The sequence below is a fragment of the Cimex lectularius genome, unplaced genomic scaffold, assembly GCF_000648675.2.
Source record: "Cimex lectularius strain Harlan isolate CLEC.00 unplaced genomic scaffold, Clec_2.1 scaffold157, whole genome shotgun sequence".
Taxonomy (NCBI): domain Eukaryota; kingdom Metazoa; phylum Arthropoda; class Insecta; order Hemiptera; family Cimicidae; genus Cimex; species Cimex lectularius.
This window is the reverse complement of record NW_019392767.1, coordinates 1-23,475: the sequence shown is the minus strand read 5'-3', so window position 1 is coordinate 23,475 and position 23,475 is coordinate 1. Positions and strand designations below refer to the sequence as shown.

The window sequence follows — 23,475 nt, the reverse complement described above, 5'->3', positions numbered from 1 at the left end:
TACTTTCTTATATACCGTGGGTTCCGATGGTTCTCGCTAGAGAACGAGACCTACATTTCCTCACTGAAGACTGCGAGGGTAGGCCACATTGCAATTGAAAAGAAAAGACAATTTTTTTATCCCATTCTTAGCATCGGCCTTTATGATGGCGAAAAGGTTTTCTCCGAAAGTGACAATAAACTCACGTTTCCTCTATTTTTTCCAAGAAGCCGTTGAAGACGACGTTTCTGAATAGTGGACCTATGACGGATTCCTGAGAACACCCTTTTTCTTTATATTTTTTAACAAATAAAACGTAAATGTTGTACCAAAGAGGTTTTTATAGATAAAAAACGATGATATCAATATATTGTAAGATATGAACAGTGAAAATTAAAATTAATTTAAATTATCGGAGATTTTTTTTACAAAAAAGTTTTCTAAAAGTTATTGAACCAATTACAAAATTGTATAAACATTAGTTTTAGTTATGGTTTTATCATTTAGCCCCTTCATTTGGGTTGGCAACAGTACGGCACGACAGATATGTCATGAGGGTTTAGCATCCAGCTTTGAGTTGTGACCTGGCGTGTTAGGACGACCAGATTAATTTTTGTTCTTAGGTTGTTAATTTTGGTTGACGAGAATATTAGTTTTAACTAAACTAAAGTATAAAAAATGTTACCATTTAATCCTTTCAATATTGCATTTGGATCATTTTTCGAATTTTACAATTATTTAGGATCTATAAAATAAAGTACAAATGGTCACGTTTTTTATCAATTATTTTTGTTCAATACTTGTTTGAATTATTTCAGCTTCAAGATATTTTTCGCATCGGCCTTTATGATGGCGACAAGGGCATCTACGAAAGCGACGAAATAAACTCCCGTTTTCTCCTAAGTTTCCAGGAGGCCGTTGAAAACGACGTTCAAGAATAGTGGACCTAGGACCGATTCTTGAGGAGACCCTTTTCTTAATATTTCTTTAAATATTTAAAACGTAAATATTGTACCAAAGAGGTGCTTACTGATGAAAAAAGATGATATCAATCAATGTTAGCTATGAACAGTGAGAATTAAAGATAATTTATTAACTTTTTTTACAAAGGAATGTTAACAAAAGTCTTCTAAAAGTTATTAAACAAATTACAAAAGTGTATAAGCATTAATATCGTTCAGCCCCTTCATTTGCGTTGGCAACAGTAAAGCACGACGGATGTTTTATGAAGGTTTAGCATCCAGGTGTGAGTTGTGACTTCATCGGATGAAGACGGGAATATTTATTAAATAAATAACATCCGATCTTGTTCTCGGGTTGATGAGAAAATTAGTTTGAACTAGACATAAAGAATAAAACAAAAAGTGTTTTGTTTAACTTATTATTTTTTTGATAACTTTTAGAATATTACAATTATTTAGTACTTATAAAATAAAGTATAAATGGCCACTTTTTTTAATCCATTATTTTTATTCAACTTGTTTTAATTATTTCAACATTTAAGTTCTTATGACCAATATGCCTTGGTAGTTATGAAACATCCAGATATATATAAACAAGAGAAATATAGTAAGTATTAAATTAATTTAATTGTATAAAAAATATATTTTTTATCGTGTCTGAACAGAATATAAAAAGCTTGTTATCCATGTATTATTATTCAAATCAGTTGTACTATTTGCTACATTTTTCGCTCCTTTATTGCCCTTATTTACTGCAAGCAGCATGGAAACCATGTATAGTTGATTTTTGGGAAATTAGATGACGTCTTGTTAACGATGTTGAAGCTAAATTTTAATAATAATAATAAAGTCTCTCTATCCAAGAGGATTGAGTAAATGGGTTCAAAAATACATTTTTTCTTCTCATAAGAAGGTCTGTCAAGTTTCGTAACAGAAATGTCTTCTGAAAAACAATAACCCTTGTAAAAAGATCGAAGACAATCAACTTGAAGCTAAAAATGAAATGATCCTCGAGATCCGAGACGAAACAGCAAAATTACATTTTGTGAAAATTATGTTATTTAACCGTCCCGTTCTCTGAATGGAACACCTGTTAACTACAGGAAATATCAGTTATTTTTTTCCAACGTTGGTATAATTGTTTCACATGCAGAAACTATCAAGAAAAATAACTTTGTTTTCATATATAATATAATGTAACATATTATAGCGGAAATTTTTTTTACACAAACTGAACATACACAACAAACATTTTACACAACACACTGAACATGCCCTTTTTAACATGATGTTGGATCGGGGTTTTTTTCCCCCGAGTACTGCAGCCTTCCGGTTTATTGTAATTTTGTAGTTCTTAGTTCAGTGCAATCAATTCGATCCTTCTCCTAAGGGAGAGGTCATTGACTGTCGTTGCTACAATTTCTTTCTTTGGGCTTTCTTTTTATCTCAGGTTATGTCTCTATTTTGCGGTTGCTTCACATTCAAAGATGATATGGGCGGCTGTTTCTTCCACCTCATTGCATAATCTACATATGGAATCTGCATTGAATGTGCCCACGTTGTGTAGATATTTTCTCAGATTCAAATAGTCCTATCACCATTCTGAGTTTTGCGCCCTCTAACTGTAGCAGTGAGTTCGCCAATTTTGGTGATTTTTTAACATAAGATTACTATGTCTAGCACCTTTCAAGTTTATCCACTTCGTTTTTGTATTTTGGGATCTGTTGGGTAATTCAGCGACCTCATCCGTTTGTGGGAGGTGATCTTTTTCCCAAATGTGTTGCCAGATCTATTTTACGACACTTTGCCACTCAAATCACTCACCTGATTAGATCTAGAGCTTCTGTATATTAAAGATCCTTAAGATAGCGTCAATAGGCAATAACATGCAAAATAAAATGTTATCTAATATAAATAACGCCCGTATTGTTGAACAGAACGTAAATTATCGAATTCATAATACAAAATAACTTATACAAAATGTTACTGCCTGAAACATCTAAATTTAAAGAAACAGAGCGTATGATGTTTTCTTGGAGGTTGAGACGCGACTGGTCCAGTTGACTGGACTTGACAAAAAAAGGAAGGGGCGTTTCTATGGTAATGAAAAATACAAAACAAATCACCGTACCAACGGCGACGTGTAAACACTGTGCTCATGGCAACCGAAAGCGTAACATTTGGCTCCCATAGCAACGGGAGGCGTAAACATTCGTTCCCCGTGGCAACGAGACCAAACGAACTCTAACTTAAATTAAAACAAATATACAATTTAAATTTAAGCGTAAAAAAGTCGTTTCAAGCAGCATTAAACCTAGGCATTTCCTGGACGAAGGGTAACACAAAGGAAGTAGGGTAGAGTTGTGGATTTCGGTAATTTCGAACGTAAATAAAGAGAAAAGGACAAATAAAATGATTAGAAACATATGTAATACTTCTGAAAATTTATAATATTTTGGACAAAACAAAAAACTTTGCATACTAATATCATGTATTATTTTTAAAAGGTTTTCCGAGGTCACTTACCTACTGAGGACTATAGATAAACCACAAGAGGAAATACAATTCAGGCGTAAAAATTCCGCCCACCAAATTTTTTACAAAATTTCCAGCTCATAATCAGGAAGTAAGAGTGACAGAGTGGCCAGTGTGCGTGTATAGAAGCCTTTTGGTGTTTTTACTTTGTTACGACTACTCTTGTTATTCCATCACGACCACGGTGGCAGTGGATTACTCGTCCTCGTGGCCAATGTAGCGGTGGCGCGTGATCGTCTCGTAGTAGGACCAGCGTCCCTTCTTCGATTTTGGTTTCGGGGTTTGTCTTCTTCCCTCTCTGCTGTAAATTGTGCAGATAATGCCTTATCCATTTCTTCCAGAGGCGTTGTGTACATTGCTGTAAAAATTCCCATCGGGAGGGCCTCGTACTGGGAATCTCTGTAACGTTCCATTCCAGCTTGGAGCATAGAGGAGCGCCTATAAGAAAAACCTACACGTCCTGGTGTAAGAATGTCGAAGTTATCTGGATCAGAAGATAGCGGATGTAATGGACGGGAGTTGAGAAGGGCTTCTATTCGACTAGCGATTGTACTCAGTTCCTCAAACGTAAGCGGATGTTGATCGAAAACTCGCATAAGATGACTTTATACCGGCTTCCCAAAGTCCGCCGAAATGAGGCGCATGTGGGGGGTTAAATGACCATTGGATTTCTGTTTTGTTGAGATGGTTGACGCAGCGATCCTGGACTTGTTGACTATTCCACCATGTATGAAGTTTTTTAAGTTGGCGGTGGGCACCCACGAAGTTGGTTCCGTTATCCGAAAAAAGACGTTTTGGTAGACCGCGTCGTGCAAGGAAACGATCTAAGCAAGCCAAGAAAGCGTCGCTGGACAAATCGGAGACCACTTCACAATGGACTGCCTTGGTGCTCACACAGACAAATTGCAGTTCTCCCATGTATGGTGTGTATCCTTTCACGCGTAGTTTATGACAGCAGGTCTTGATGAGGTTTGTGGGGCTTCCTTTCTCTTACCACTATGCCGAGGTACTTTATCTTTTCGCTTAGCTTGATTCTTCCCCCTTCTTAATCACGAGGCTAATATTTAATTTGCCTTTTAGCATCAACGATTGGCATTTGTCATGTGCAATTTTTAATAAGGCCTCTTCGCACCAGTTTGTGATCACCGTCACAATACTTTCAATTTTTCTTCATGCTCTTTCTTCCTATTGGCCGAACCGAACTCTCCTTTCCTTCAACTTTTCCAGGAGGTTGTTGAATACGACGTTCGAGAATAGTGGACCTATGACCGAAACCTGAGGACACTTTTTTCTGACGTTGTTGTTGTAACTGTTTATTTTGTTGCTATCTCAAATTTTCTTTCCTTAAAATAGCTCGCGCTTAATGTAAAAATATGTTGGAGGCTGCCTTTTCTGTTGAGTTTTTTGAACAAGTTTGCTTATTCACCTGCATTGAAGGCGCCTTGGATGTCGAAAATATTCTCAAAACGTATTTAGTTTTGTTATTTTCAATTACCTTGAACAACTTGCAAACGGTATCTTCAGTTGAAAGCCTTTTTCTCGATCCACATTGCCTGACATATTTCTATGTCAAGTATATGGCCCAGCCTCAAAAAAATAAGCTTCTTCCCGATAGCGGGCCGACAATAAATCCCGGCTTGTAGAGCTTGGATTTTCCCTCGGTTTGATTCCTGGCTTGAGAAGGATTTTGATGCGTGCTTTTTTCCCGTAATTTCGGAAAGTAGACGAGTCATAACCGTTCGTTGAAGAGGCGAGTTAGTATTGGGACGAATGATGCGCTTTTTATTATCATTTTATTTTTATTTGTCATAACCCGGGACCTTCTTTAAGTGAGTCAATTGCGTTTTTATGTCGTTAACAGATTAAGGGGAGACTCTCCTCGTTGGATGGTGGTGTTCTGGAATTTTGCATTAACGTTGAATCTCCAATTTCCCACTTTTTAAAACAGCTTTTCAACAGAGCTCTCCGACGAATTTTATTTTGTCCATCGCAGCCTGAAGATCCCCACAGTTTGTCTTTCCCCTCGTTTTCGACGAAACATTTCCAGCCTTCCTTTTTGCTCTTCCGTAATGGGTTCAAGTACTGTTTTTGCTGTCTGTACAGTTTGATGGATACCCTTAAGGCTGGGCTTCCAGTTCTTTGCTACTCTCTTCTTTTCTGTTACTTTCTGTTTGCTATACCCTTCAAGACTGTCAATTCTTCGGTCCATTAAGGTTTTACAATCTTTTTCCCTTGCCTTTTTTTCGATCGACTTCTCACTTGCTTTCTTCTAAAAAGATAAAAAAAACTGGTAAAAGAAAAAAATAAATTCATTGTACAATTTTACCATTGACAATATTGGGTAAGCCAATTCCGGTCCTGATTGAAGTTTCAAATTAAATTGATTCCCCCATAAAGTTTTTTTTGAATTTAATTAAATTACATTAAACAAGATGTACACTGATTCCACCAAATTGATTTTTTCATTTTCTCGATCCAACAAAAGTCTGCCCTTAATTTGTCTCATTGTGTTTAACAATACAACATTTGTTCATGCTTTAGGAATATCAAATAGAGTTACATACTTAATCTTTAATCCAAAACAATGATAAAGGATTTTTCAATATTTACTTTTTACGGAATTTATAATGTTTATTCAGTTTCATTTGAATTCTGAAGCAATAAACTATTTAATGTTCATCTTTGTTTTTTTAATTTCAATTTTTAAACTTAAAAATGCGACATAGTGCTGAGGACGTGGTGTGGCACTTATTAATAATGGACGTTCTATCAGGTATGCTGCTATTGCCATCCGAGTTCTCTTCGAAACACCGCGAGACGCTAATAGACGTTTTCTAGAAAATGGGTCTTACCATACCATCCTTCCAGCCCGGTTCTGGACATAAAGATTAACAGAACCACAAGATGACTGTTTTTTGATTTTGAGAATTTTGCGAAATAGGCACCTTACCGTTGTTTAAGCGATTCTTCAGTTCTAGGTCTAAATTTCCGAACGCACTGCTCGAAGAAGATTAAATCAGTATGGACCGATAACTTTACGCCCCGTAAGAGGACCAGCATTGACCAGTCTTTAGACGATTGGACCGCTGTACTTTTTACAGATGAGTGTAGATTTGTTCTGCGATCTCCAGATGGGCTTGAAAGATCGTGGACAAAGCGAAATGAAAGGTACGAAGCTTGTAATTTTTTCCAGAGCAAAGTTTTTAAACGTAGCTCAGAGATTGTGTGTGCGGTTCAATGGAGAGTCGCATAGAGTTGGTTGTTGTTTGTGGAAGGTCTTTGACGGCCAGTCGCTATGTGATGAAATTTTGGAACATCATGTGTTGCCTATCCTCGATGAAATCAGCGACAATCCTATTCTAATGCACGGTAATGCCCGCCCGCATGTCGCTCGAATAGTACAAACGTACCTTCAACAGGATAAAATCAAGATTTTATGATCGAACATTTATGGGCTAACCTCAAAAGACGAATAAGATCATCACTTCCTGATACAATCCATGATCTTGGAAGGACTCTTCTTGAAGAATGGGCTAACCTCCAGCGAAGAGACATTTTCAGACTGGTAGAAGGTATGCCGATGCTTTATTTAAGGCAAGAGGAGGAAATGCGCATTATATAAATGTTAAATAACCTAAAAGAAAATTAAAACAAATGTTATCCGTCCGTATTTTTACTATCTTTTTTATTTTTCATTTTCTTTAGCAATTTACATTTTTTAAACTTTTTTTTGACAAAGAATCAATTATTAAAGGTTAAAAAACATGCAATTTTGATTAATATATAAACATATATACAAATTAAGTTATATTACAAGTGGGTGGAATTTTTGCCTGCCAGTGTATATTGAAATAAAATTTGTCGATTATAGCTCGTTCAATAACCGTGTTAATAAAGGCGTCACTCTTGTCAATTATTATATTAATTTTTATAACAAATTTATGTTTAAAATGTCAATATTGTACGGAAGAGGATCTTACCGATGAAAAAATACGATATCACTATATCATGAAGATAAGAAAAGTGAGAATTAAAGGACTTTTTTTTTACAAAGAAATGCCAACAAAAGTCCTGTAAAAGTAATTAAACAAATTACAAAATTGTATAAGCCTTAGTTTTAGTAATGGTTTTATCATTTAGCCCCTTCATTTGGGTTGGCAACAGTACGGCACGACAGATGTGTCATGAGGGTTTAGCATCCAGGTGTGAGTTGTGACATCGGGTTAAGACGACCAGATTAATTTTTGTCCTTGGGTTGATGAGAAAATTAGTTTTCCCCCCAACGAATTAAATTAGCCCAAAGAATTAAAAAAAATGTTTTCAGTTTATCCTCTCATTATTGCTTTAGGATAACATTTAAAAAATATTACGGTTATTTATGATCTATAAAATAAAATATAAATTGTTCAGATATTTTATATCAATTATTTATTATTGTATAAAATATTTATATGAAACAAAAAGATAATAAATGCTATTGGTCTGCTTATAAAACGTGGTGTGTTAGCTTTACATGAATGAAAAACCTGAGAAGAAAACACCCAGGATTGCCTAATAAGATCAGTTATTTGCCATGTTTTTGTCAAATCGATATAGTGGGAGAAATTTACGAGACTTTTTATTTTTTCGTTCTTTAAAGACTGATAATTGGATACATATAATGATGAAATTGAAAAATTTGACGATAAGGGAACGCAATCACAGTATTATACGGTATTTTGCATAGACGGTCCAACACCTAAAGAAGTTGACGCTTAGAATTTGGTATAATTGGAGCGAAATGTTTTGCTTTGAACAGCATGACGAGAAGAAAAGGTCGATTCTATCTATTACTGTTTTTAGCTGTACTGACTGAAGTAGCTATAAAGGAAAAGGGGTCCGCATTAGTGAATAGAAATGGAGCCGTTTTCTTCCTAGGCAATGCAAGCCTTAATATTTCTTCTTTCTTTTCTTCTATTCCGTTCTGGGACGTGTTATCTCAGCAAGAATATTGTTCGTACACCCTTTTTAGATAATAATCTGACACTATTTTTCGAGCAGTTAAAAACGTATCTTGATAAGGAAGATGAAAGGAGGAAAATGTGTTTTTGAAAGTTAATTATGTTCAAACGCTTTATGAACATAATGCTTTTCCATAACAAATAACGCTGTTAAATTAAATGCAAATAATTTTCGAGCTAAGTGGCAAAGGGAGTTGTTGAAACATTTTTAAGAAGGGAATTATGTGTAGACGAAAACATATTAAACAAATTTATAGTAGTTGGAACCGTAATTCCGGATGTAAAAGAGCTTTTGGATTAACTAGATTAACTTTAAAATTAAAGGTATCGTGGTTGTAATGTTAATTGCTTACTATCGTTGCTTTCTCCCGTACCATTGGTTATAAAGAGACGTAAGTTTACATAGTACCTAACGAGTGTAAATGTCAAATCCACCCCCGTGAATATAAACCTAGTTAATTCATGTGAAACGCTTATAGTGTTTCTCTATTGTTCTTTTATTTATTGAAACCATGCAAACTTTACAGTTGATTCTAACATGCTAGAAAACTTCTAAGTTCGCAATTGACCGAATTATTTATGTATTCTATCGACTATAAATTTTCTCAGTTTTTTTTTTAACTCGAACCGATGAAAACTTTACAGTGTAAACGCAGAAAACAAACACTGAGTGAGTAGAAATACTTTTTTTCAAAATATTGAATATAAAAAAATAGTTTTTTTTTTGTATTGTATAAATTCACTTGTTTCCACGTCCTACATGAATTTGTTAAATTTAAACAATGTTTGTAAATCCCAGGCCCTGAAGATGATCTCAATAAAGATCGAAACGTTGGCACGTTTTCTTGACACCTACATCACAACAGACCGCATCTCACGATTTCTGAATAATCATCGACAGATGGTCACTAATCACCACACATTTTTTTTAACTCGAACCGATAAAAACTTTACAGTTTATTCTAACGTGTAGAAAATTTGCAAGTTTGCAATTGACTGGATTATGTATATATTCTATAGACGATAAATTGTCTCCGCTTGCGATAAAGATTATCCTCTGGACCCTAGGTTCTCTTTCATGTCAGGGTTACGTCGTCTAATTTAACCTCTTTCACCAAAAGTAAATTTATTTGTTGTAATGGAAAATGTAAACATGAAAATAGAAATAATTTCAATTATAAAATTAAGAAGGTGTATACAAACATGACCGTTTTAGCAAATTCACGAATTTCAAGGACGGTAAAAATGTAAATTAATAGTTAATGTGTGAGGAGGACTTATTAGATAAATTTTGTTTATTTTGGTATACAAACACCGTGGAGGATCTGGAATGAGAAGATAAGGCGGTAGAAGAACATTAGGTGAAGGAGACACTGACTAAACATCGGTGATCCTTTCTCTTTTTATTTTGACCAAGTTCTGAATCCCTGTTACCTTCTGGAATGTGATCGCTCTTTTTTTCTTTGAAATGTATATTAGTATTTGTTTTGAATTGATTACCTAATTTAAATTTGAATTGTTTTTCTGTAAAAGGAGGAAATTTTTATTTAAGAAAAGTCATATTTTTACTTATTTTTCTTACCGGGGTATGTGTGTTTTTGTGTACGGGGTATGTATGTTTTTCATTTGATATTTGATTTCAAGAGGCGGCATTGCATTTTGACATTTCCCTCTCCCTCTCCTCTCTCTCTCTCTCACTCTCTCTCTCACACCCTCTCTCTCTCACTATCTCTCTCTCTCTCTCTCTCTCTATATATATATATATATATAATCACTCGTTTAATTCAGCAATATTAACTTTAGCAAAAAATGGTCTTATACAAACCCCAATTAATTTTGGCTAGAAATCGCGAGTAGTAATATATTTGACATAAATTTTTCATCTAGCTGGGAAATGACACTAAATTTGTTATTTTAAATAAGAATCCCATATTTTTATTGTACAATTTTGTTCTAGAGTTTATTTTACTGAAAGGAAAATTTTGATAGGATCAACCATTTGTAAGTTATGCACAACGGAAAACGCGTGAGAGCATATGTTTTTGTAACATAAAGATGACCTATACCCGTTCATTTAGAAAACGTTTAACTTTAGCAAAAAATGATCTTATACAAACCCTGTTATTGATTTACATATTTGAGAATTTATTGTAAGCATAAATTTTATTAAATGGGCAAATATGCACAATACATAATTAAAAACAAATTCACTAATTTCGTGGTCCGCTTGACCAATTAATATATTACAATTAATTAAGGTTTTTAGTTGAGATAAAAAAGTCAATGGCACGAGCGGGATTCGAACCCACGATCTTCGGCTAGATACGCCGCTACTCTACCATTTGAGCTATCATGACTTCGATCCACTCGGACACTAACTTCCCATCTCAACCCCACCTTTTGAATTTTCCCTCCTTTTTGCGAGTCAGTCACGATAGCTCAAGTGGTGGCCCTCTTGGTGCCTAAATGGCAACCCTCCAAATGTTGTTCCACACGAGCTTAAAAGTCCGGTGGCTAATGCGGAAACGTAAAGGAAAAAAACCTTTATCCCTACCCTATTCCGACACCATTTCTATCCTAAATTACCTATATTAACTTGTTTACATAAATCGTTTTTGAAATAAACGGGGTGGGCTATCTTGTTACTACAAGCATACCCCTTAGATCTCTTCTCTCTACAATTATTTAGTCGAGGATCGACGGCTTCTTAAAAATTATACACTCTTCTAGAATAAATATTAAGCTTATTTATAATAATTCGAGGACAAGCTCAATAAAACATTAATAATTGATTCTGTCAAAAATTGGAGAAAAAAAGCATAACTGTTCAAGCAACTAGCGAAATTGTTAAATTAAGAGGAACGGATCCTCGACCAGTTCACAGCTCAACATTGGTTTTAAAAATGTAACAAATGTGTTACACGCCCTTAGGAAAGTAGAAGGGGTCAGGACGACCATCAATGAATATAGATCAGTTTTCGGAGCAAGCTGTATATACAAGTCCAGCCACACCTACTCGAGTTCTTTCCAGGGAATAGGGAGTATTGAAAGACACTAGTTGCATTTCTACAACACAGGGTAACGAAAAGAAGTAGTTCAATCTCAGGTGTGCGTTCTAGCCGTTTCCTGAAAGGTAAAAACTTGAAAAAATCTTTTAAAAAGCCTCAAGCTTTTCAAGGTTTATGAAAAGGTTATGTGTGATGGAAAGTGTTCAGATTAGGTTAACAGTAAAAGGTTTTATTCCTACAAACCACACAATATAAAGATTGAACAACATATTCAATCCATCATTTATCATTTCTATAGACCACACACTTTCCAGGACTAAGAGAAAGTTCAGTTGACTGTGTTTATCATGTTTTCAAAAATCTGAATTGATTTTCGGTAGAAGTTCCAAGGAGTGCTACCAGTGTGCGGTCGAGATGAGTGCTATGGACTATATTTTGAATTATTTTATGACTAAATAAATACAATATATTGATTGTTTTGTACATTTCTTCTAAATACGAGGAATTTTTTGTGGTCTCAGGATCTTGCATATTAGCCTGAGGTCAAGTCGTAAGATATATACGTATGTTAACTTTTTGGGGAGGGAAAGGGGTGCGTAAAAACAGGCCGACAGTGGGAATCGAACCCACGATCGCGAGGTCTTCGAGCCGAGAACTTATCACGCTAAGACTCGGCTACCGCTCAACCTGAGTAAATTACAATCTTTAACAAAAAGATGTAAAAGTTGATTTTAAAAAAAGTTGTTTAAGTAAAGGTTTTGAATTTATTAACAATTGGATATTGAACTGAGATGGGATTTTAGCAATTCTCTGGAATATTCAGCCCTTATTTCCGTTATAGCAAAATTATATTTAATTTTAAAATCTCCCTGTACAAGGAATTCTTCAAAAGATTTGCCGTAGTTGTAAAAAGTAGTTCGTTTCCGCAGTTTTTCCTGGCCCTCGGGTGAAAATATGGATGTCGTTAAAGAAGTTTCCAAGTCTCGAAGAGTGTGATGTCATTAGTAGTTTTATTCCGCCTCCGGGTAAAGGGACGGAAACGAGGCCATTTATCGAATTTAACCAATCTTCGGCCTCGGTTGCGATTCATATTGGCGTGAGGTAACAATTTCGTCGTTCATACCGCGGCTTTGAATTCTTGGTGAATTCTTCCGATCCCGAGCAAAATATATGATGGCAAGCCTCATTCACGCCCTTACGCCATAAATCAACAATACACTTAACAAACTCATGAGATAGGCTCCCAAGTTTTATACATGCAAATTAAGCTTCAAATCAACCAATACGATGCGATTATCAATCTTATACCTGGCCTTTAGCATCTGGACAGGTGAATAATATTAATTTTTGATAAGCAATTAATATGAAATGATGTTGGTGACGCGTTGTATTTGCCTAATGATTTAATGGTTAGGGTTGCCCGTAACCCTCTTCGGGTCAGCAAACACAAATGTTTGAATGGACTATCAAAGCTGTTTGGCATCCATTCAACCTAGTTTTAAATCAAATACGGACATGACTAATCCCAATTATATGTACTGACAGCTAATTTTATCCCATTAAGCGTACACATGATGAGTCAACATGACTACATACATAAATTTTAAGGTTAAAATGATAAAAAAGGTACTGGCTGGACTAGGTACATCTAAAAAATGTAACATTTATTTATGAGGTTTACGGGGTGATGAAACTATAGGTTGGTCGTTTCCGTTCATTTTGATCAGCGGTTCCTCGCTGTTTTTGCGTGTAGGCTTCTCCTCATATTCAATAAAATTTATGCATTCCTAATACGTTTATTTTTGTAATTATTAATTTTTGTAGAGTTCAAATCTTCTTTAAGGTCTTTACTAGGTGAAAGAAAGACAAAAGTGTTGGGATCACAAAGCTTTCGGCAACATTATGTTGCCATCATCAGGGCCTATTTATTAATAAAAAATAAACATAATTAATATAAATTTAACAAGCAACAATTAAAACAACAATGCATACTTTCCCCAGAGAGAAGAGAAAAAAATTCTCATCGGAAAAAACTAATGTGAAAGTGCTTTGGTTTAGGTTATGAAGCACATGGCCAGCATTCAGTTACACATGGTGAACTAGACATCTATGTAAAGTAGTGAGTAATTATTCGCATATAACATTAACAATTGACAAAAATAATAATTTATATATATATGATAACATTTTTTAAAAATTACCTCACTAATGAATTCATATAGTTACAAGTCCAACTGTTTTTGTTCTTACTAGCTATTTTTGACATTAAAAACACATGTTATCACAGAGTATTACTTTACTCTCTTCATTAGAGAATTACAAAATTAATGCTTAATAAAATAATTGTAAAAATTGCTTATAAATACAAAAATAATCTTTCTAGTCTTCATGCCGTTTTAAAGTCAAAAGAGCCTGTTGGCACACAATCTAATGTGGTTTATAGGGTGTCCTGTGGTGGTTGCGACGCTCAATATGTTGGACAAACAAAGCATAAAATTCATATTAGAATGAACCAACATAGATTGGATTGTATTCATAATAAGTTGACCACAGGGTTGTTCTCTCATGCTACAAAGAATGGTCATTTTTTCAAGTTGGACTCCCCGGAGATCTTGGGTCGAGAGGTCGGCTTTGAGAGAAGACTCTTGTTGGAAAAGGTATATATCCATTTAACGAGGAGTGCCTGCAATTTAAATGGTGACGAACTAGGTTCCTTCTCAACATTTGCGGGATTATTGGAAATTTATAATAAACGAAAAAAAGGTGGCGACCGTTAGAGGGCGCATAATGAAGAGTGCACAGAGCCTGGTAGCCTTCACTAACTGTAACAGTCCAACCTTAGGTGAGGCGACGTTGTGTTCTCAACTTAATTGTAATCCTTTGTAGATATCATTTTAACAAGCTGTAATTTTAGTCATTAAAGTAATACTCTCTGATAACATAAGTTTTTAAAGCCAAAAATAGCTAGTAAGAACAAAAACAGTTGGACTTGTAATTATATGAATTCATTAGAGAGGTAATTTAAAAAAAATGTTATTATTTTTGTCAATTGTTAATTATTCAGATATCGATTAACGGGCACTAATCTCAATTGTTAATTTTATGTGCGAATAATTACTCACTACTTTACATAGATGTCTTGTTCACCATATATAACTGAATGCTGGCCATGTGATTCATAACCTAAACCAAAGCACTTTTACATTAGTTTTTTTCCGATGAGAATTTTTTCTCTTCTCTCTTGGGAAAGTATGCATTGTTGTTTTAATTATTGATTGTTAAATTTATATTAATTATGTATATTTTTTCTTAATAAATAGGCCCTGATGATGGCAACATAATGTTGCCGAAATCTTGGTGATCCCAACACTTTTGTCTTTCTTTCACCTAGTAAAGACCTTAAAGAAGATTTGAACTCTACATTGATTATCTGCAGGTCGATCTAGAAACATCATTATTAATTTTTCTCGATGTTCGCTGAGGACCACGGTTTGGGAACCCATTAAGTAATATGCTGGCCCTGACTCTTTAATGTCTGTACTACTCTGTTATGACTAATAAAACAAACACAATTGGCGCAAAACTTAATTTCGACCAGAGAGATTTAACTTATGGGTAAGTGTTCATTACCCGTTTTAATGTAAGGTTAACAAAAATTCAAATACATATGCAATTGAATTACGTTTGAGTGAGTAAATTGCAAACAGAAAAGGATCAAGAATTTTCTCGTTTTTACTTTAGTGATACCCAAAAAGTTAGATTTACCCGATTGATTTAGGTCGAAGGTCTTAGGATATTTCTTCAATGATATACGGACGTTTATTTTCAATTTAAGCTTTAAGCTTATTGACGGAGACTTTCACGTACGCTATTTGTCCAACCGAGCCTTTTTTCGAATATTGGCAAATCCCCTCTGACACGAGATTTTTCTCTGCGGAGTATACTTTCTCCTGTAGGAATAGGGCCCCTGGTTGAAAAGGGGTGGTAACAGCAGAATGACTTAATTGCCCCGGCGCGGCGGGTTCAATTGGCTCTCCTATTAATTCTTCTGAAGCATCGCAAAGTCATAAAAAAGCGTTTCGCCAAACAGCCGATTGCATGACTAAAAAGAAATACCTAAAGTAAACACACAAAAGTTTCATTAATTTTTTGGATCATAGAATAACAACAGATTTACTGTCAGAACAGTGCGAATATCTCAGTATAAATGAATTCACTAAAATTTTTCCTGTAAGTTAGAAAACTGTATAACTAGATGCTATTAAAAGTATGGATGTTGTTATCATCAAGTACAATCACATGAAGGTTAAATATGTTTTTAGATTCAAAAAGTAAACTAATTAACTTTTTGCATTTTTGATCATTTCTTATAACGAGTCGAGCATAACGACGGTTGTCAATGCCTTTTCAAATTTTTCCCTTTTCGCCAAATAGCATTGAATTGTCGCAAATCTGTTTCGCTTAAAGAGAGTACTAGGGGTCTCATCTTCAGGCCAGTATTGGGGGAAGGAAAATCATCTAAATGTAAATGTACGCCACGCGTGCACAAAATAGAAATGTCGAGAAAGGGCGGGGATATTGCTGTGTAGTCCCTTTGATATTTCTTCAATTTTGTCGTCGTAATCAATTTGCCGACTCCGCAATTGAATTTGGGCCTCGACATCAATTTGTGGTGAACTTTGAACCCGCGAGTATTTTGTTTCACGGGCTTCGAAATTTGCATAAGATAAAGCTTTATGGTCATGTGTAATGTTCGCACCCAGATAGGCTATGTACAAACTATTCAAATTCTTGAATTTCAGTTATGTCGTTTACAAAATTAAACAAAAACGTACGTATAGTAAATGAAGGAAGTTGAGGCAGGCAACCCAATAAAATTAAAACAATAAAATGTCGAAATGTATTGCAAATTCTTCATAACTAAACATAAATCAAATGCAAAATATTTACTGTGTTTTACTAATTTTGTTTAAGCACTTTCAATATTAAGCTTCATCTATGACGTTAATAGTAATAATAGTACAATATTAGTTTATAAACTGTACAATTTACTGTACAATAATAAAAAATCAATTATTTGATGTAATTGATTAGTATTTTAACAATTTGTCCATTCTGTAGAAGAGGGACATTATTACGGTGCAGTTTGGTCGTAACCGATCATTTTGTAACGATGTTTTCGTCTGTCAGACCCACTTCGATCTTTCGCCATCTTCAGAGGTTGGTTTTTAAGAAGAAATCTTATATTTTCAATTGATTAATTAAATATTGTCAAATTTTTTAAACAAAAGATAATATTGAGGTTTTCGTGACCTTTTTCCATGTTATTATCAGAAAGACTTTCGACTGAACGGAAAACACACAGACCCAACTCTAAAGATGAAAAAATGCACAAACGCATCTGTCAGATCAAGAGAGGCAGATCACAATTTTTGGTTATTATATATATATAATATGTATGTGTGTGTGTGTGTGTGTGTGTGTGTGTGTGTGTGTGTGTGTGTGTGTGTGTGTGTGTGTGTGTGTGTTTTAATCATAAAAACGAAAACTACTCAACCGATTTAGATGAAACTTTCACACTTTGTTTTTATTAGTGCCGCGCCGGTTTAGAGACTACAAAAAGGGCTAAACTATAAAATAAATAATGAGCGTCATGATTTACAAAAAAAGAGAAATAATATTTTTTATTGCCTCTTTGGGTAACGCCGGGTTATAAAACTTTTTACTAATAAATGAGAAAATGCTTCTCCATGGATAAATTTTTTTTCACTCTTTAATTTGCTGACTAAAAAACTGACTAAGTATGCAACTATATCAAACATAACAGCACACTGCATTGTCAAATTTGAACTCGGTAAAAAAAAACTTTCTCATTATAAATGTTATCAGGGAATGATACCCAAATGATTAATGTAGGAATTTAAAATTTTCTGTCAGGAAGAATCTAAAATAAATCTAAAAAATTACCTAGATCTAAATATACTTAATTTATCAGTAAAACTTACAAAAAAATAAAAAAATAAATAAAATAATATTAAAAAAACCACTTCTATACGAATTTTGATCTGAGACGATTCAGGGTAAATATAAAATTTTATAACAGTCCACAATGTTATATTTTGACCAAAATACCCTGATGAACGAAATTATTTAATTAAATACAATTTTCAATTAATGAGTATCTTTACTATACGAAATAGCAGAGAGACATAAATTTTATACTTTGTAACTTATTGTTCACAACAAAATGGTCTTTTAAATTGTTAAATTTACTCTATACTGAATTCTAAAATTGTTAATTAGTATGATTTTTCATAATAAGAAATCCATACCTCATAACATTAGGCTTTCATCAAAAGATCTCTAAGAAATCCTCAGAAATGTTATCCGAGTAGGCAATAACAGGCTTAAGATTAGAATTGAGGATGGAAATCAGATTTTCAATTCAGAAGTAACAATAAGCTTCCCATAGAGAAACTGTACAATAATTTATTTAAATATTTTATAATTATAATACAATTATTGATTATAACAGCAAATATTGCTTTTGTACAACACTTGGGGGATTGTCAAACTCCCTTCATTAACAAACAGCGGAAAATGTTTGTACTTATTTTAGTTGATAGCCTATAATTCTGAAATGTAATAATTTGTCATGGCTTTGGTCGATTTAATGTTTCACCTCTTAAATAAGAAGTTGTTCCACTTGTTGGGTTCCAGGCTATAATGCTGTTATATACATTATATTTTTAATTTCATTTTCAATTCATTTGTATGAATGAAAAAGTAGATTTTTTTTAAATAATAATAAATGTCTTTATTGAATGTTACAAAATTAATGGATTAAACTGAAAACAGACTGACAGTACTCTCGGTCTGTAGACTGTCTGAGGGATTGTCCGTGTTATTTTTAATATTATTCTTTATTATACAATGTAATATAAGCATAAGTCATATATAAGCCACTTTTGTGAAAAAAAATTTAATAATTAAATCCCATGATTAACTAACTCTTCCTTTAAGAATTAATCCAGGCAGTTTTACAATAGTACATATAATAATACATATAAGGCTAGTACAACACTTATTGTTTAAATAACTAAAACCATATTCGCTTAAGGTTTATTATTGAGATGACAGCCTGAATTTTCTGTGTAGAGCAAACTGCTATAAATTGGAAAATAATTTACACTCTATTTTCCAAATTATGCTGAAGTGTATAGTTTTATTAAATTTCTGAAAGTGTATTTATTTATGATAAAATAGTTCGCCTTTAGCCCTGAGAATCCTGTTAATTGAGCCTAAATCCAACTTAGCATTTAATTGTATGTGCTTAGCATTTGCTAATTGTATGTGTTCTACTTTTTTCGAGAATTGTATTTAATTCTTACTTTCAACTAACAAAATCTCCTTTTTCATATTTTCATAGGCATTGTACAGCTTTCAATCCTTAAAGTAAAAAGCAGAGTATCCTGATATATAGGAGGGCTAATGTCCAACTACCCATTTGGTGTCTTAGACAAGGGTCAAACTACTTTAAAATACATTTTTCATATTATACAATTAAAAAGCAATGGGGGATATGAACCCAGAAGCACTAGTGTGACAAATACGAGTCGGATCCTAACCTCTTAACTAGAAGTAATCTAAAAGTTATATAGGTTTCCCAGATAGAAAATATAAGAAATCCGAACTACATTCAAAGACTCAAAGGCAGCCTATCTTATACACAGACAGAAGCACAACCTTATGGGCGAAATCTATCTAATACGGATAAAACCAGCAAAAATAAGCGAGTCTATGAATATTCTATCTCTCAATTTCCTTAAGCTACAGCTTTGGGTATTTAATAAAACACATTAAAAATAATGCAAATTAAATTAATTAATGGCCTGTGTATGCACCACTTTTTCCAATGCAGCAATCATACGATTGGGAAATAAATCAAAATGGCGGCAAATAAATTCTTGAGGGAATTTGGCCCACTCTTTCGGAATTTTTATTTATTTAATTCATCGTCATCTTGAAACTTTCTGCTGCCACTACAAACACTTCTGGCAAGGTTTCCCAGAGATTTTCAATTATGTTAAAATCTGAGGACCTTGCCGGCCAATCTAAAATTTGACTATTTTCTTTCTTTCAAAATTTTCTTACAAATTTTGCCATGTGTACTAGCACATTATCCTGCCAGAAAATGACATTTTCTTTGGGAACCATTTCAAAGTACATTTTAAATTGATTTTCTATCAATGTGACATAGTCTTGCCTATTTAGAAATCATGAGATGCAGTCTGGTGTAATGTAGATCACCAGACCACATCTCACAATCTCTAAATAATTATTAATTAATGGTCAGTAAATATTACACATCAGAGTCAATGTGACCCCCATATCATAAGGCTGCCCCCCCCCCATTTGCCTTTTAAAAAAACACACTTCTTTCCTTAGGTGTTGATAATAGTGAGCCCAACCATCATTACCATCGAAATTCGATGACCAGGACTTCTTTCTATTGGACAGGATCATGGGCACACTTCTTTCGTACTTTTTTGATGTAAGGAGCTGCGCGAATGACCTTTTGAAAATTTATCAAATTTGTCTACACCAGCTCTTGCAGTAATTTGATGGGCCGTTAAAGTAGAGTTGGAAGCTGTCCTTAAAATTGCCTTTTTGTCGTGCTTGTTCAGGAACACGGTCTTCCAGGAGATTTCTTTGTCCCATAGCTTTCTAGATATTTCAAAAAGTTTAAACTTTTCTAGTCCTACCAGTATTTTTGGAGACAAAAATGCACAATCCTCTATTTTTCATTCGCTATATATTTTGCTATTGATATTTTGATTTTGCTCATCCCATCAGGGATAATAATAATTTGGAGAGTAAATATCAAATTTTGTACACAAAGGATTTTTTTTCTGGCATGATTTAAAAAATTAATTTTTTGCAAGGTTGCTAGTGGCCCTTCAGGAGGGCAGGGAGCATGAAAATCTTTATGCTATATATGTTTGTATGTATATATGTCTTCTTGCTCTTTTCATAATAATTTGACAACCTGAGAGGGAAGCAACTTAAGAAAAGAGTTGAAAATGAATTGAAAAAATGACTATAATTATCCTAAATCTTTCCTAGAAATGCACACAGGTTATTGAAATAGTTGATTACAATAAATGTAAATCTAATGTCTCTAAGTAACTTTTGATGCAGAATACTTTTGGTTATAGGTACACTTACTAGTAGTAATTTTCATGGATTAGGTCAATAGTTTCCCGAGGTTTAATTAAGGAAATTTTTCACTTCAGGCTGATGATTACCGTTTTATAAATTCCTACGTTAATGTACTAATGTAAAAAAAATAATAGTGATGTGACTATTTTAATAGCATAACTTTATTGTTACTGAATAAACAATATTATTTCCCGACCAGAGAAAGTAAGTGGTTTACACTTGAGAGATCAATTACTAGGGAAAATAGTTTATTACCTAAACATTAAAGTTTCCCACAATTTTATCTTTTTCCTGGTTGAAAATGAACTCATTCAAAACTATTAAACCATTAAATTTATAAGCTTTTGTAAACAGAAAAAATAATTCTATTTTCATCATTATAATACAATAGGAGTTAACTCTAATTAGAACATCCTGTATGTAAATAAACAATTCAGGCAGTAATTTATATTTTAACCAACTACCATAGATGTATAAAAAATTACACTGTTTAGTAAACTTATTAAAATTAGAAATTTAATCAATTGAAATTTATGTTTGAGAATGAGTTTATTTTTTAAATTGCATCTTGGCCTGTAAGTTTGAAAATTTTGTATAATTTTGTAATCACAAAATTAGTTATTACATAAATTTATGAAGTATAATTTAAAGTTACACAATACTTAGATATTTTTTGTATTTATTTATTTATTTTTTATTTTTTTAATTTCTAGGTGGACCAACAAACGAACAAAGGAGACATTCATCACTCAGTGATACACCACTTGAAAGCAATGTGCTTCGCAAAGTAGCCAGTTTAACTCTTGAAAGGTCTACACTCGACCAGAAAGTCGCCCGCCCCAAGTTTGTACCGGAAAAACTTGATTTTCAACTTTACGAAAAATTTGAAGGTTAATTAAATTGCATACTTTAGCGGCTGAAATATCAAAATTCATTAATGCCCAGATATATTAACAGTTTTGAATATTCAGAAAAACAATTTTCATTCGGACAACCTTGTCTAAGCTTTATACATGAATAAACAAACACACCCACAGATTTCTTACTAGGTCATTGGTGCTTTGTTACATATTACATAATTTGTCACAAATCTCATTGGAAGGGATATGTGGGCAGATTCAGTTTATAATATGACTGACTTTAAACATTTCAAAGGTTCATATTAGTTTGTATAATATGGTCTTATCATATAATTTCAAAGTTTTTGTTTGTTAATTTTTATAAATTCAAATAAGAAGAAAAAATGTTTGTGCACAGGTCAAATGCTAGTGAATTGGTTGCTATCTACATACTCGAGTGAAAATTACCTGAAGAACATCTTACAGGTCAATGAGTGGAAGTTAATAATCATTCAATTCTGTACCCATCTTGTTGCTGCTGGAGTCCTGCGCCAACTCTCTGACAAGGATGCTCCTTTGGAATCTTTTTTCAGGGTGAGTACGGCCAACCAGAAAACTTAATTTGTTTTTAATAAAATTGTTAAATTTTTCAGCCCGATCTTATGTACTATTGGGCACATACAGAAGCTGTCAGTGTGGCACCACCCACACCAGGACGACTATCAACAATATCCTGGCCACCTACATCAGAAGAAGTAGTTAATGGTAAATCTCCTTTAGGTCAGTTTCATGCGCCAACTTGTATTTTTGTTCACTATTGAACAGAATTTGCCCAGAATATATGATTAAAAGTTTGTAATTTTGTGTATTTTTGTTTTATTTTATTGCTCTAAAGATGATAGTGTGAGGAGTGACCCAGAAGTTGACCTGATAACATTAAATCGAAAGTTGAAAGACCAAAGTGAAATAATAAACAACCTTCAAATCACTATAGACAAACTTAATCAGGAAATTGACAAAACGAAGACGCTAGCAGATATTGAAGTATTGGACTAGTTATTCATTATTTGTGTCAGTAGTACTAACAGTGTTATCAATTTCAGAAATTGAACCAACAGATGAAAGAAGATTTTCCAACAAAACTGAACACTGATGATATAAAAACAGCTAGAAGTGCTATTGTCGTAGAGATGGTTGAAAAATCTGTTCAATGCACTGTAGAGAATCAGTCTAGAAAGACATCCACAACTGATCCAGATTTAGTAACAAAATCGACACAGACGGTGATTTCCGAGTGTAGTCCGACAGCTACAAAACAGAGTGTTTTTGTCAATGAAAAGCCAATCACACAAAACACAACAATTATAAAAGTGACTAGCCGTAGTGAAGTAAAAAGTAGTGTACTTGAAATTGTTCCAATTTTAACAAGTACAATCGATAATGGAGGTAAAACAATATCCAAATTGAATGATACATCGAAGGAGGAAGAAGCATCGAGTAAAAAAACTGCACCAGTTACTCGAACAAAAGGCGAAACACCAAAGCTTACAGAAAGTGGTGCACATCCCCCACCACCACCTCCACCTCCACCACCACCACCTCCAGCTGGAGCTGAAATATCACTTTCAGCTACAATTACCTCACCACTACCTCAACAAAAACACCCAGTACCTGTAACAAGTCCAATACAATCCCCACCTGAAAAGGGTACTTCTTCACCTACCCAATCATCTAAAAAGGATGCTGTTTCACCTTGTATGGGGCCTCCACCACCTCCTCCCCTACCTGCAATAGACACTCCTTTGCACCCTCCTCCACCTGGAATAGGCCCACCCCCACCTCCATCACCTCCAGTTATGGGACCACCTCCACCTCCACCACCACCAGGTATGGGCCCTCCTCCACCTCCACCACCACCAGGTATGGGCCC

At 34.0% G+C, this 23,475-nt stretch overlaps 1 protein-coding gene across 1 annotated transcript; it reads left to right on the top strand.

The window, feature by feature from the left end:
• Positions 1 to 15,095: 15,095 nt before the first annotated feature.
• LOC106670002 (formin-2-like) lies at positions 15,096 to 23,465 on the top strand (the record flags this gene model as incomplete). The annotated part of the gene is made up of 6 exons (XM_024227516.1): positions 15,096 to 15,099; positions 21,420 to 21,596; positions 21,964 to 22,139; positions 22,199 to 22,325; positions 22,441 to 22,589; positions 22,649 to 23,465. Coding segments are annotated over exons 1-6 (1,450 nt in total), but the record flags the coding sequence as incomplete, so codon positions are not given.
• Between the last annotated feature and the right edge of the window lie 10 nt (positions 23,466 to 23,475).